The following is a 16,050-nucleotide window of genomic DNA, read 5'->3' as shown; positions in this document are numbered from 1 at the left end:
TGGTTTTATCTTTCTCTATGTGTCTTTCTCTCTATTTAGGTCTGTCGCGGAGTCCCCATCCCTCCTCGTCTCTTCATTTTGCATCCTCCTCCTACTTTCCCCATGGAGCAATCCGTTATCCTCCTCATCTGACCCAGGACCCTCTAAAAGATTTGGTGTCACTGGCTTGTGACCCTGCCAATCAAACCCCCAGCTCAGTGAGTACAACCAGGCATAAAGTCAGATGTAAGAAGAGTGTGTCACAGAGTTAGAGTGAGTACCATATAGTATTTTCTACATAAATGCAGTAGCATGAAGAAGCAACACCACTGTTTGCAATTTTCTATGCTTGTTTTTTGTAATAATTGGTCATAAAATGTGATCTGATTATCACCAAAGTCACAAACATCAACAAACACAATATTTTTTAACTGATAAAACAAAAAAAGTCTTGACTTTCAAGTCAGAACACAAGTGTGTTTGTTCCATGTCAAGATCTCCACAGTGTGGTTGTCTTGGAGACGAGTGTTGATAATTTACCCTTACAAAGTCTGGGCTTCTGTGTCTATGTGCATTTACTGTACATGTCACATGAGAACAGACACTTTGTTGATTTAAACTTTCCAAGAGACTAGAAGAGAAGGGCTTCACTCTACTTCCTCTGGGAGATAGGTTAAAGTTCATTTTTTTTACCTTGGGCCTTGTTACCTTGTTTTTGCGTGTGTGCTACAAATGTGTCAACCACACACAAAACATAGAACAGCATGGTTTACATAGCAGGACAACAAGGAGGAACCCATTACTCCTTAGAAACCACACTGCAGCATGCGTGAAGGTTTACTACCTTAACAGTCCACAACAGTACTGGTAAAATGTCTTGTAGACAGATAAAATATGGATAGAATTGTTTGGATAGAACTCATAGCATTACGTATGCCATGTAATGAGAACCACTCCCATCATGAAAACGTCCTCCCAACAATAGGTATGGTAGGATATCATGATTTGGGGCTGCTTTGCTGCCTCTTGACCTGGACTTCTTCCCATTCTGGAGGTAACGATTAATTCCAAAGTTTCTCAAGGTATCCTACAGGATAATGTCAGGGTGGCTGTTCACATGTTGGATTCAGAAGAAGCTGGGCGATGCAGCAGGAGAAAGGCAGGAGATGAAAAAACCTGAAGTCGGTTAAAGAAAAATATATTGCAGTCTCCTGCAGTCTTTTCTAGTTTCCCAACTCTTTGACCTAAAGCATTTTCTTGCCCCTAACTCTCTAAACTACTTCCAGTGTTATTCCTGAACACAAGTCTGAAGTTAAACCAGCCAAAATATCCTCTCAATGATAATATTGTGGAAAACTTTGTTCACACAATAGAAACACATGTTCAGTATATACACACACAGGCAACCCGACTTTTGAAGACGTTTTAAAATGAGCAAATACTTCTCAAAAACAATTACATTTCTCAGTTTTAACAATTGATGTCTTGTCCATGTCTATTTTACTTAGCATCCCAACTTTCAGCTTGTACTTCCTTCTGTAATGAGAAATCTGTCTTTCTGACTTTTCTAGCTGAATGGCAGCAACCAAGTTAAAGTGCCCAGTCACTACATCTCCTCTCAGATGTTGGCACCACCAGGAACATCACCCTCCTTGGCTCCTCCCCCATCCTCCCTCTCCAGGTCATCACTTCCTGCAGAATCAAAGGCCCCAACCACCTCCTCTGACGGTGGCCCAAACTCCCCCACGTCGCCCAGTAAGTGGTCAAAAGTAGATTTTTGTATACATACGTCACAAAGAAAACCTACATTTCATGTTTTTCATTACTGCATGTCAGGGCTCAAAATTATCAGTGTCCCATAGTCCCAGGGACAGTGTGACTGGCACCTGGGATACAAAGAATGGGGTTCTGGGACGGTGCACGAATTTTTCAGTAAAAAAAAAAAATTCACAGAATATCAATTCTTCAAGATGCCAATGAGATAAATGAATATGAACATAATCACTTGTGTGCATGGGCTAGGATGGAATTCAGCCAAGCACTTCTGGCCGGAGAGGGAGCAGACAGCTCAGGCAAAGTCAGACTTACTCCTCAAGTAAACCGGAAAACATCAGTGCTCCATCGCTATAGCCTTAAAACTCTCTGTGAGTTAACGGGAACAGTGATGGTGATAGGGACTGATTACATGTTCTTACACGTTCTTCTTTAACTTCACCCAGTTTCCATTTTACTAGGGTAGATGTTATTGAGTCTATGTGGAGACAGATATTGAATGAATTACCACTCATTTATAAGTTTATTACGCTCAAACTCGTCAGTTTAATCCAGCAGTCCTGCAGTAAATTCCTTCATGAAGGTTTATGTTCAGTTTGTGTTCAGACTCAAAGAGGAGTTGTCTCTGTTTTGGAGGAGGATTTTTATCTTTAGCCAGTCCTCACTAGTATAACTATTAACTAACTTAACTATTGTACTCTAAAACAGAGCTAAATAGACTAAAGATGAAGATATATTTGCGAGTGCAAAGTGATCTAGCGATCTGCTGATAATAGGAATATGAATTTTAAAAAGTTAGTGTATCAAACAAAAGTGATATTTTAGCTTGTATAGTATTTAAACTAAACATTTTACTGTGTATTCTAAGTGATTCTATATAAATTTCCATCACAGTAAGATTTGAATTTACAATGTAGTTTTACAGTGTTTATAATTGAGTCGTTTCTTGACTTTACAGCTGGCAAATTTATTCTATCCTGAACGTCCATTTAGTTCACATTAGTTCACATGGAACTTTCAATAACACGTTATTGAAAGCTGAAGCATATTGTTATGGGACAGACAATAAATGATGAAGTGACAATCATTGCAATTTAATTTTTTTTTTAGGTTTTTCCTTAACTAAATGTATTCTCTAATTTTGATTGATTATATTTTTTGTTTGTTTGTTTTTTCCCATTTATACATTTTCCTGGCACAGTTTATTACCAAATTGTGATGCTGAGAAATCACCTGCTGGACATTTTAGATTCTTACTGCAGACTCCAGCTTCTTCTGAATGACTTATCTCCAGGACATATTAGTTTGTGTCCACACAAATGGTGTGTTACAGTAGGTTTCTGCATTACAAATGTGTTAATAAAACTAGTGCCTATAAAAATATATAAGTAAATATAGTGCTTCACAAAATTTAAATCTGGAATACCTCTAGTCTAGGTCTAGTTTGTATTCTTTGGTAAAAAGGTAACACAACTAGCCCATAAGATGAGTGACAAGGTAAACATCGATGCTCTGTGTGAAGTCAACTTATCGCCCACCACTGATCACACGGGCAGCATAGTTAGGTCAGATTATATCATACAGGTTAAATCAGCGACTTAGGGAGATTTGATTCTGTTATCTGTGATGTGGGCAGGGTTTGTTTAAAGTGCTGTTTCATGAAACCTTACAAGTTACGTGGAATTTTACAGACATCATGAGACTGATGTTATTAACACAAACATCCTCAGCATACTCTGCCCCTGGGACCCCTCCTGCCAATCGTTCCTCCTTCGTTGGAGTCACCCCTCGAGACCCTGGTGCACTCTATCAAGCTCAGGTTGGTATGGTTTATTTGACATTTTTCAAGTTAAAATTATAGCACATGCCACAATTTATTGGAAATTAATATTGGTCATTTTGATCTCTCTCTCTTTTTGAAGTCATCCATATATGAGTATGGTCTTTTCTGCTGAGCCTCGCTATGTTCTAAAGAATCACATTTTACAAAATCTAAACTATGGTTACCAGCTTCTATTGGTCAGTCCAGTAGATGAGTGGGTCAGTACGTGACAGGGTGCAGACATAAGGGTGGGTGTAAAAGAACCTTTAGAGAAGAAGGTGTCTACAATGGGACCACGGTGAAGGTAGTAGGCAAACAGCTGGTTTCATACATGTAGCTTAGGTATTTAAACCATATTTACAATACATACAAATAAAGAAAAGCGATTCTGTGTTAAGCCTGGACCGTGTTGGAGCTGCTGCATTGCAGCAACTCAGCTATTATTGCTGAGCCAGGATTTCTCAGTCTCACTCTCCCTACCTCTGTTTTTCCTTTCTCTTTGTCTCTGTGTATTTCTAGATTTATGACAATTACATGCATGGTGACATAAGTTCTTGGTGGTTTGTAATGAGAACTAGGTTGTAAGTAAAAATTTAAATGCGACTCAAGTCCAATCTGAGCTTCAGTTAGGTGAGTTCGTAGACACAATAGAACAAAAAATTTGATAAAATAACAGCTTGCATGAATCGGCCTTGGAATTAAAAGTGCCACATAGCAGCTTCACCACGTGTTAAGTTCAACACAAAAAGAGTTTATTTAGGAGAGAATTTTTCAAATAAAATTTTAATTGTGTTTGTGTCTCTGTTCCAGTCTTGGTATCTGGGCAACTGAGTGAACTCTGGAGGGAAGGTGTTTGTCATGGCGGTACTGTCCTGGAGGAAAGGAAACTGTGTTGTCAAGACATTGCCAGAGAAAAAATATCTTCAGCTTTGTAGAAGCATAACAAGAGACCATACATATATATAAATATATGCTGAAATATGTTTACATATGTGTATGTACCCAGAAGAGACAGTCTGGATGGAGGAAGGACGCTGCTCTTTACAACTGCAGCCATTTTGCAGCCCCAGAATGTTCTACTCTACATGACACTAAATTCTTTTTAAAAATAGCGACTTACATGGGTTGTGATTTTTCCAGTGAGAGCAATGGATTAATGCAAACGTCTGGTTGGTCCAGATGAACTGCAGACCAGAACCAGGCCTCAACACACCAGATCCTGAGAAGCCTGTTACCTAACTGTGTCCCCAGAATGAGGCCTGTTTTTTTTTTTCCCAACGATGGATGTCAGCCTTTACCCATGTGCCCTAGGTTTCTACACTAAATCCATTCTAAGGCCTATTCCCTGGGACAGACATAGACCTCTTCCCCCCTCAACAACCAGAATGCCCCCCTTCACTGCAGGTGCTGCTTATAATATATGCAAACAAGCCTCCCGTATTTTCTGAACCGACTAGAAAGAGAGATCCTGTTGTTAATATGTAAAGTTTCTTTGCACTTTTTAATATGTCATTGATTCATTTGAAGAAAATTAAGAGTTGAAACTGAGAGATTTTTTTTCTCTCTTTTTCCAACAAAAGACAGAGGCTTTGTCTTTTTTTTATTGACAATCATCAGCCCAAAATCATTAACTTGCTTTGCGAGGCTCATGACTGATTGTTTTTTTTATTCAGAAAACACAGAGTATTAGTGGGCTATAGGAGCTATGTCGATGCATCCCTGAACGCATCACACAATGCTACAGTTGGACAGCAAAAAATAGTAACCATTAACACTGGAAGTTCAGAACCCAGTGTCAACTGGTATGAGGAGTGGCTTGGTGTTTGGAGGAGGCAGATACCTACCATGGGGAAACAGGTCAGTAGAACTGAGATAAGAGAAATGGACACTAAATCTAGGATAAGGTGGGAGTACAGCCAGTTGTAAACTAGCTGCAGAACCACATACACAATATGAAGCAATGCGTGTTGGAGACTGTAGCATGGTGTGGTGTGATGTTGGTCACAAAGTGAATATGGTTGCTGCATTTCCAAACTCATTCACGCTCTGTTTTGAGATGGGGTGCGGATATTATGAATGTCTCAGAGTGACGGATAGTTGCATGTAGGTAGATGAGAAAAGAGTTTGCGGGCATTGCACTATATAATTACATTAAAAATCACTTTTTGAGACTGGTGCAGTGATTAGGCCTGGTACCAAGACGGAAGGCTGTAGTGTGTTTTCTTGAAGTTGTCAGTGCTCAATTTCAGGTTGTGTACATACGGATTTAACTGAGCACAAACTGAGGTTGTTTAGTCCAATTCTAGAACGAGTGGAGGTCTAGAAGGCAGGTTCTCCAATTTGTACCTTAACCCCAACCCAACCTGGACAATGTGTGGAGTTAGAGCAAAGGTAGGGTTTGGGATGGGGTTAAGAATGGGGGGGAACCGGGGATGAGAACAAAAAGACAGGTTAGCCTCAGTGCACGATTTCAGGTCAAAAATATTGGAAGCAAACTAGAGTTTATAGGTCATGAGTTTGATTTTCTTTTTTTTTTATGACCTACCTTGACACAATATTTGCATTATGATACTGCTTTAGAGAGGCAAAGAAATATTCTGTTATGGCTGGATTAAACAACATCATTTAGGTAATACTCTTTTGAAAGTAATTTAATAGCTTTAAATCTTACATATATTTTAGCTTTTAACATGAATCCCTATCTGTTTAATGGTGACTACATATACACAAGATGTCAGTTCAAGCAATAACATCTCATTCGTGTGTATGTTGTTGTCTTCAGATCTACAATAAAGAACAAGTGCACAATGAAAATCAGAATCACAATTTAGAACATATCACCGTTGATATTTGTATGTACAGTTCAAACTCCGAATGCAATAGGATTAATGTGCACCCAGGCCATATGATACTTGACCCCATTTCTTTGGGGACAAACATTTTTAGGGATTAATGTTTTCTAATCTCTGGCATATATGTTTTTCTTTACATTAGGCTTTGCAACTATAAAGCAGTCTACTTAAGTTTTTTTCTCTTGGTATGTGTTTCATTAAAGAGTTGGTGTTTCTCTGTTGAGGTCTGATGTGACTGAACCCAAAGCAAATTTTCCGCCCAAATTTTACCATCAGGATGTTTGCAGTCTGCAGACACACCGCATGATTCGGTCACTTACAGTAGGACAAAAGTCAAAACATTGTTTTTTCTTCCCCTGCAGCAGAAATTAAACAGTATTTCTTAGCAGCGGATGTGATGTAGATCCGGCAAAGAGGAGTGGAGCAAGGTGGCAATGCAAAGGAACAGTGGACAACATTGTTCAAGCAGACTTTGAAGATGCAGCGTACTGCAGTAAAAGATAATGTTTTGACTTTAATATTCAGGGTGCATGGTGACGTCTAGACAGACAAATTTGTAACATATACACCAACCATGTGTGGAGTGTGTGTTTTTGTATAATAGGTCAGATTTGGAAAAAACCAGGATATCTGACATTTTCCTCAAATGTTTCTGATTTATCCTCCTGTTCCTGTGCTTTTTAAATGTTAAGAAACACTTTTCTGCTGAAAGTGTCTCCATGTCACCCTCTCTACAACTATTTATGTACGTCTTTCTCTTAACACTGTATGGAGACTGCGTCTAGATTTGCTTTGTGTTCAGTCTAAAAACGCAGGTATCTTTTTTCTTTTAACAGAATTTGGGGTTTGAGGTTACAGTTGACAGCAGTCAATGCCTACTTGGAACTCACAATCGATTTTGTACTGAACTTGGTAGCGCAAGGCTTACGGTTTGGTTGTAGTTGGCTTAAAACTGATGTATACTGCATGGTGCTGCCCTGGTCACTGTACTGACCTGAAGAATGCATGGCTCAAACTGATGATACCTCTCCCTTTCTATCCTGCTCTTCCTCCTATTATCCTCCTCCTCCTCCCTTTGGACTCTGTCATATGACAGTGGAAGGGTTATCCATTTCTTTCAATTTTAATAATAGCCCTGTTATTAAACTTCTATTTTGCACGATGTTTCATAAAACACATTATGTGCCTTGCCTTTAGTTAAAGAACAATAATACATTATGGAAACATGATCATACTTTTCATGGTACAGCTGGAAGCACTTACAAAAAAAATAAAAATTAAAAAATTAAAAAAAGCAGCATGCTTGCTTGACATTAACCAGTGCAGCAGGTACATAGTTTAAGGTTAAACAGTGGCAGTGAGACACAGAGATACTACAGTAACTTGGTTATAAGCTCAGTGAAAGCTTCCATTAGCTTCACCCAAAGCTGGGTCAGTGCTTATCTATTACCATTGAACTAAAGAATGCTGATAGTTTGACATTTTTCGGGACATTCATTTGCTGCCATACTCAAAGTAACATTAGAAGGGCAGTATTTCTTTCTTCTGAAATCAGTGTGGACACACATTTACCAGAGCTTTGTGCAAAGCTGAAGGTCCATTTATTGTTTTTGACATTGCTTTCAACCACATCATCACCTGAGCTGGTTCAGTTGTTGTCCCATCACTTAAGTATCGAACTCTGATCAATTACCAAGGGTCACAATACATGTGTAGAGTTGAGAGTTAAACTCTTGGTTCTCTTGAACCAAGAGTTGCTTGTCTTGCACTCTTGAACTCTTGGTTCAAGAATGACATTAGACATTGTGGTCCTCCGGCCAGATACAAAACCCTATTATTATTATTATTATGTGACAATTTAATCAGCTGAGAGTGAATAGTGAATTATTTTATTGGTCATCTGATTCTTTGTTAAATCAGATAATGTAAGTTCCCAAACTGTTGGACTGTTCCTTTAAATCTTTTTTTAATTTTTTTATTTTGTATATGACATATTTTGCTAAACCAAGTCCTTAATCTTGATATAGAACTGATGTCCTTCAGTGGCTCTGATGGTTATTGTTGGGTTTAGTAATGAGTGTGTGTGGAATGAGTTTAATTGACATTGACAATGTCTCTGAGTGTGAAAGATCACTGAAAAAAGTGTTAACAATTACCTTGTGTTTTTAAAATGTGGACACCAGTTTGAAATGGCTCTTAGCAAAAGCAAAGATGTTGGTTTTGGTGGTGAAGAAGTCTAGTGGTGAGTCCTTCCTGAATGTTCACAATACAAACAAAAGCCATTTTCAGAAATGCATCTCAACTCTGCCTACACCCTGCTTAACATAAGTATTAAATACATGCTAACACATGAAAATATTTATTGCAGGGAAAAGTCTTATTCTGTATAGGGAATATTTTGTCAGGCATTTAGTCAATGTAGTCAAGTCACTCCATCCATTCATGATTCATACGGCCTGCAGCTCTATAATTGGCTGTTGTCCATTTGCATGGATAAGAACCTTGACTGTGTGACTGATCATGTGACCAGATACTACCAAAGGCCATAGTTTGAGTTTTATATCGACGTATGCATTCAACACTATTCTTATCTGACTTGGCTATGAGGTTTGTTTGTTTGTTTGTTTTTAGGTTTTCTAGTTCATTCGAGAGTTTTAGTATTATGTTGCTTGTACAATTTTAATTTCAAACACACCAGTGTGTATAAAATATGTATTATGGATCTATAAAAAATGAATTTATAGAATGATGAAGTGTGTGATCAAGCAGAGTCAAGGACCCATGAAATGGGAACAACTCTGGGTGGATGTGTAGTGAAGTTTAGTCACGTGAGGGAGATGAATGTTGACAGTAGGAAGAAGGAGAAACAAGTTTAACCCTTTTATGCATAGTGGTTGTACAATGACCACAAACACCAGTGCATCAGGCAGCATCACCTGTGCTCCCATCATGCACAGGGGTCATTACACTAAGCACCTGTAATGTCCACACAAGCCAGAGCCTTGTGTTTGTCTTTTAGACGATTGAAATGATGAAGCCAAGATGGCTGACAGACTGTCAGGTTTGCCATGCACTTCATTATTAACTCTTATAAAGTGAAATTTAGGAAACAACATTATTATTCATATGTATTTTGTACTGGCAGGAATTTACAATTACTTATTTCTCCACTAAAGTGGCTATCATGCATTTCAGCAAAAAATCATTTCTAATAAAGCTTTGATTTTCCTCCAGTCACTTTTTTTTGTAAATCAGTGCTTTTCTGCTATAATCATCTAATTTGAGTTTGCTACAAAGCATTTTCTGCTGATTAAGTCTATTCTGTGTGGAAACCCGGTGATGATCCTGTTGTGTACACAAGCTCACTGAAAACAGAATCCAAACTTCTGCTTGCAGTGACTTGTAGCTTTTTGCCCTGCATACTTTGCCAAACTTCAAAGGAAAGAGATCTTACATTTATTCTCAGAACACTAAATAAGAAAATAGATTGCTAATTTTTGTTTGAGGAGTGTTCCTATTTATACACATACATATTGTGTTGTAACTAAGAATTACATTAACATTTTTATTAGCAAATAATCTACTCACCGATCCCAATAAATGATAATTATTAACGAGAAAATATCCCCAAAAAAACAAGTACGATTTTCAAAGGTGGTTGTTATTCAACTAGCATTTCAGACCCCAAAGATTTCCAGTTTATTATCAGGCAGGACAAAGAACATTAAACCCTCACATATGAGAAGTGGCACCCTGCAGATTCTAGGCATTTCTGCTTAAGAAATTATTTATGAATAATTATTCATTATTTTTTAGCTGCGGAAACATCATAGACCTGATAGTTAAAGTTAGAATTATTAATACGTTATTGCAGCTGTGGAAAATTTTTTCAGGGATAGTCAGTTTTCTCAAAGTATATTGTCTTGTGATACACAGTGAAGGTATTACTTCCATTGGACAGTTCGTCCTCCAGAGAAACTGGAGGGAAAGTAAAACTTGCCTACTGATGAAATACAAACTAATATATAAATATTTGGAAAGAATTGGGTTTCATTTATGCATGAAAGGGTTAAGTCAATGTGAAGTAGAGGCTCCAGAATACTTTATACGTTAAGTGTGTTATTTCAAGGCAGTGTGTGCAGTGATCAGTCCTGTTCTGAAATGTTGGAGCCTTGTACGGAATAATGTGCAGAAAATGGTTTGCAAAATGACATAATTGGTTATACAATTATGTTTCTTTTTGCTGTAGAAATGATGTGGAAAGTTTAGCTGCAATTGCAGAGTTTCAGTAGTTTTAACCATGTGCATGTTTATGTCAAATAGGCCATCTCCAAAATGTTTGTGTATAGGAAATGATCTGGCATATGCCATAAGATAATGAATAATCCAACAAAGTATTTTTACGGATTTGGTAAAATGTGAATCAAATAGGTGGAGTGAGGAGGTTTATCCAACAATGTATTTGGCAAAACGTGTGTTTAGACAGTCTACTGGAGTTTGTAGTAGATTTGTCCGATCCCAACCATCACAGTGGTCTAAAGACCTGACCCAGAAACAAGTGAAGCATACAGCTTTCAGTAACCATGGCATGACTGCTGTCAAAGTGGGAATTCTATGCACTGATGAATTCAGGAATTTAACTCCAGCGTGTTCTTTATATTCGGTGAATAATTTGTGACAGAACTGAAGTAAAATATATGAGCAGTTCAGCTTTTGAGGTGTCCTGGCCTCGGCTGGGGTCAAAGAACATGGGTGGGCAAAAAACAAAAACAAAAATCAACTAAAAAATGAGCAGTGCCTAAATGCTAATTTAATTTGAGCTTTTTTGTACAGACATCCCGTGCGTGTTCATGTGTTACGTTCGGGGACTGATTCTCAGTATTCGGAATATCCACAGTCCTTGCCAGTGTATTTGGCTATTCAGGTCTTGGGGTGACAAGCCATAAAACAGCTCTGTGAGTTAGGGAAAATCTGGAGGAAACCCTGACAGAAGTTGACTAAAGCTACAGTTTGTCCTCTTTTCACCTCCTTTCTAGGTTATACTAGAAACAGATGGGCACATTCTTAACACAGCTGAAAACTTTAATAATTATCACTTTACAAACAAATATTTGTGAATAAGTTACCAAAGACGGAATGAAGAACAAATCTGCAGCTTGAGGCTAAATAAGGAATAGTTACCAAGGATTCTCTGAATGGGGTTAAAAACAGCAGTGACCAAGTGTCCAAATCTGCTCGATCTCATAGGCAGAAGAGATGTTGTCAGTTGAAAAAGCACAGATTGTACTAAACCAATCAAATGAGTGAGTACTGAACATTTAGCAGCTTCACCTTCAGTGTCCTGGGGCTTCTTTTATCAAAGCATGTGTGGAACAGGTTCTATGTGGGTCTTTGACAACATGTAAATTCATATTTGTCAAAGTCTCACCAGTTCTACAGCATATTTCTCGCACGTGCATTTACAGGCTAATTTTCACACATAAATTGCCTTCAAAATGTTGAATATGGATGACAACAGTTCTCTGCTGACACACAATACAGAAAAACATGGAAGATTGTCTAGTTGTTTTGGCGACAACTGACTCTATTTGGTTTGTTCTCTTTTCGTTAGCTGATTTCTGACAGCTGACATAAAAGTCCACAGTGAAATTATATTTTTTAACTTTTGTATGACATGCTTTTGAATGGAACAATTTGAGTTTGAGTCTACTGGGACCTTGTTGCTTCACCTTATCAGTACAGTTACTAATTGTGCACATTTTCTGCAGACAGAAAATAATCAATTGGAATTTGTGTGTATGTTTGATTTAAGCACAAAACTGAACATACGCATGGTTGATAAATGAAGCCCCCAGGTGGCACATAACTTACAATTGATCACAATATTATTACGTCAATATAAATTACTCTTGTAATTGTAATAACATTGGCATCATACTAAAATATTACTCGCAATTATTACACCATCATTTCAACATTAATTAGCCTTCAAATACATTTTTACAGTAGAGGAACTATTGCATCATGACTAAAACCACCCATGCTTATGTCACTTGTTACCATGTTGAATCAGCCCAACGATTTGCCAATGGTCCCATATTAAGCCAGCTTTCAGTAGTTTTAGAGTGTGGAGATGGAATATTCCACAGACATGTTTTGTCCAGCTTCAGTATTGTTGCAGTACTGGATGTAACGTGATCTAAATGTTTGACGCTTGCACTTGAAATATTACACCAGAAGGCTGACTGTGAGTTTGGCTGTGACTGCTGCTTAATACTCAATTTTTTTCTATCGCGATAGACACTAATATATGCCAAGTAAAAACTCAACATAATGCCTAACTCAGAATAACAATGCAGTATTTAATAATTAAATATTTACCCAATGAATTATCAAATATCTGTCGTACAAAATTATACATACCAGTTTATTGACATATTTGACACCATGGTATTATTTGTTTTACAATCTTGGATTTATCTGGGAGATATGGGTGACTAAGGTTTATGCAGAGCCTCCTAACGTCGGCTAAGCCAATTGAGAATTCAGGTCATTTGGCCTAAACTGGGAGCCTGTGTGTCCCATGCACTAATGCTGATAAACCAACCACTGGATCCTGGTGACACCGTGTTCACAGACCCAACTGTAATTGTGCTCTGGTGGTAAATTGAAAAGTGAAGGTTACTGTGTACTTTTAAAGAAATACACACTCTCGTACAGTACATATGAAAGTTTAGGCTTTTTAAATTTGCGGACCACGTGATGGAAAAACATTTTGTTCGTATTTAGTTTTACTGAAGTTCCCTCTAGATGTTTCTTTACTCTTGGTTGATTTCCAAAACAGGAACATGTGGCGCTGGAACCTGGTTCACTTTTTGAAAACCCACCGTTAGCGTTACAAGCCAAGTGCAAGTCTCACCATTATTAACACTGTTGCAGATAACTTCAACTTTATAACCAGATAACCAAGCAATGCTTGTGGACAGCTGGTAGCATGCATCACGTTAGGGTCATAAATGCTTTGTGCTTTTGATTGGTGGGTATTGGTTAGTACTGTAGCTCTGCACTCTTGATTGTACTGTTGTAACTAACAGCAGTACTACTGCTACGGCAAATTCCTGCTTGCTACCTTAGCAGCTGCCATCTTTATCTGAATGCTGTTTGAGGAACAAAACGACTGTTGGATTTCTAAACAGCTGAGTGTTGGGGAGATTTGGTGGGTGTTTTCATAGAGGGCTCTTTTCTATAAAGTGTTAATGTGATTCAACACTGCTGCTGTTGCCTGAAAAACTTGTAACTCCGATATGTTTCTTTTTGCTGTTTCTTATTATAAAGTGTAAGTTAATTTTTTTTTATTGCCCTTCAAAACCCTTTCTGTCATTCAGACTGACAGCAGTTGAAAAGCCTTCCTTAGTTACTGAAAAGCAGATTTTGTAGAACTTCAAGCTTTGCTGTAAGTAATGCCATATTGATTCTTTTCTGTATCTGCGGGTAAGTTGCTGCAGCACATTGTTCTGCTCAAGACAGTTGTAATGAATGAGTGAAGTTTTTTTTGTTTTCTCAGAAAATTTTAATGCAGTCTCATATTTATATACAAATATAAGGATTCTTTTTCTCACCAGTTTTCAGATATTCTGGTAAAGGACTGCTTTGCTTGCTTCCAGATATATATCCCTTACATCAGAGAGAGCATAGGCATGAACAGCTTTTATTAGTTATTGCATGAATAAATTAGTCTTTTTCACGATAAATGTACATCAGAAGGTCCTCCAGTTACTGAATGGAGGTGAAGCAGAGTCTGTCTCTCTCTCTCTCTCTCTCTCTCTCTCTCTCTCTCTCTCTCTCTCTCTGTGTGATTATTTTCTATATCAGAACACTCAGACTATTTCAGCTGACTTCTGACAGCTATTCAGAAATATGCAATAATGCACAAATTGGTATCCCAATTAAAAAAAAAAAGAATGAGAACAGTAGAGGCAGCAGTAGCGTTTGTTCTGCTTGGTTTTATCTGTGCTGACATTAACTTTAAAAGTTTATTGTACAAAGGGCCTCAGCTCTAGGTTGTTGTAGCTTCAACAAGAACTTTAAGTTGAATTAGTTACATTTTTTCTTTGAATGTTTTCAAGCTGAAGCAAAAATTTGTGCTTAACCTTTGTGTGACATGAACCGTTCCTCTAAGACTGCGTGTAGACAGGGACATGAACGGATGTCTTCGCTTATGAAAACAGTTTTCTGATGAAGTTTGAATTTCTGCTTCTGTTTGAATGTATCGTAGTTTAAATGACAATTGTCTAAACTGGTGTTTCTGACCTAATGTTATTCATCTGCTGTGGGGGATATTAACATCTTTGGTAAAATGTCATAACCATATTTAGCCACTGCTATCAGCAAATGCTGGTGAAATCATTACTGGAAATTAGTATGTTTCCCTATGCAAAGAATATACCATTAATAAACAAGCTATACCACAACTTGGCCATCAGGTCGCCTCTTTGTTCATTTCATTCATGTCTGACTATGAACATTTAGTTCAGCTACACATGTGACATGAAGCAGGGCCAGATTTAGTACAGCAAATCTATCCATCCTATATCTGTTACCACTTATCCTGTTTAAGTTCACAGGAAGACTGGTGTCCATCCCAGCTGTCATGGGGTGAGCAGCGGGTTACACCCTGGACAGGTCTCCAGTCTGTCTCAGGGCCAACATAGACGTACAGAGACAGACAACCATTCACACTCACCAATTAACTGAAGACGTATGTCTTTGGACTGTGGGAGGAGAAGGAAACCACGCAAGCAGGCGGAGAACAAGCAAACTACACACAGAGCCACGGTCAGCCGGCCGGGGATACAAACCCACAACCTTGTACCTGTGAGGCGGCCGCGCTAACCACTGGGCCATACACACACAGTACACCCTTTATTCATTTGTTTGTCTAAATCAGGTACCAATTATTATTATCACTGGTACTAACATGCAGATACAATGGAAGAATGGAAGAATACAACAAGCGTTTTTTAAAAACTTATATTTTAACCATAATTTACCATCGAACCAATCATGTGATCTGATCACTCCAGTGCTTTGCTCGCTGCTGTGCAGCTGGCCAACACTCACCGAGAGCAACTAAGTTGGTGTTCAGTGTTTTGCTTAAACATGTGACAGGTGGAGCCAGGGATTGAACCAACAACTGTGGGATTGGGGGGGTCAACCGCTCTAGCTCCTGTACCACAGTGACATAATGTACAGAAATGCACCAGGAAGTATTAGCTCACTGACCAGCATCTGAAATTGTTTTTTTGATTTTGGCAACTTTTTGAGAAAAGATTTATTGTTAAAAGATGAATTTAAATTTGAGTGAGATACTGCTGTGCTGTTCTCTAATGTTACTTAGCAACAGAGCCAGCAGCACTTTACCATCATGTTTATATGCTCAGCACAGCTGCTTTCAAATGAAGCCATGAAGTTTTCTAAACTATTTTGGCACATGCAGACAGATAACCAGGGATATTTGGTGCATGCAAAAGTATGTGAAAATGCATCGAAAGCATATCGTATCCGGTGGTGCTTAAAGCTGCAAAATGTAAATACAAATATATATTACTGCTGAGAACTTATGTA

At 38.1% G+C, this 16,050-nt stretch overlaps 1 protein-coding gene across 2 annotated transcripts in view; it reads left to right on the top strand.

Moving 5' to 3' along the window:
* nfic (nuclear factor I/C) overlaps positions 1 to 14,897 on the top strand; it is a 37,342-nt gene extending 22,445 nt beyond the window's left edge. Inside the window, exons 10-13 of one of the 2 annotated variants that reach the window (XM_067513696.1) lie at positions 40 to 197; positions 1,551 to 1,734; positions 3,483 to 3,571; positions 4,385 to 14,897. In XM_067513696.1, coding sequence (XP_067369797.1) covers positions 40 to 197; positions 1,551 to 1,734; positions 3,483 to 3,571; positions 4,385 to 4,405 — 452 coding nt within the window. In that variant the 3' untranslated portion in view covers positions 4,406 to 14,897. Of the gene's footprint in view, positions 1 to 39; positions 198 to 1,550; positions 1,735 to 3,443; positions 3,572 to 4,384 lie in introns of both variants that reach the window. The other variant, XM_067513695.1, reaches the window with a different exon arrangement.
* The last annotated feature ends 1,153 nt before the right edge of the window (positions 14,898 to 16,050 follow it).

This window comes from Channa argus, chromosome 8 (assembly GCF_033026475.1).
Source record: "Channa argus isolate prfri chromosome 8, Channa argus male v1.0, whole genome shotgun sequence".
Taxonomy (NCBI): Eukaryota; Metazoa; Chordata; class Actinopteri; order Anabantiformes; family Channidae; genus Channa; species Channa argus.
Note: the sequence above shows the minus strand (reverse complement) of the source record. Positions and strands in the feature narration are given on the sequence as shown.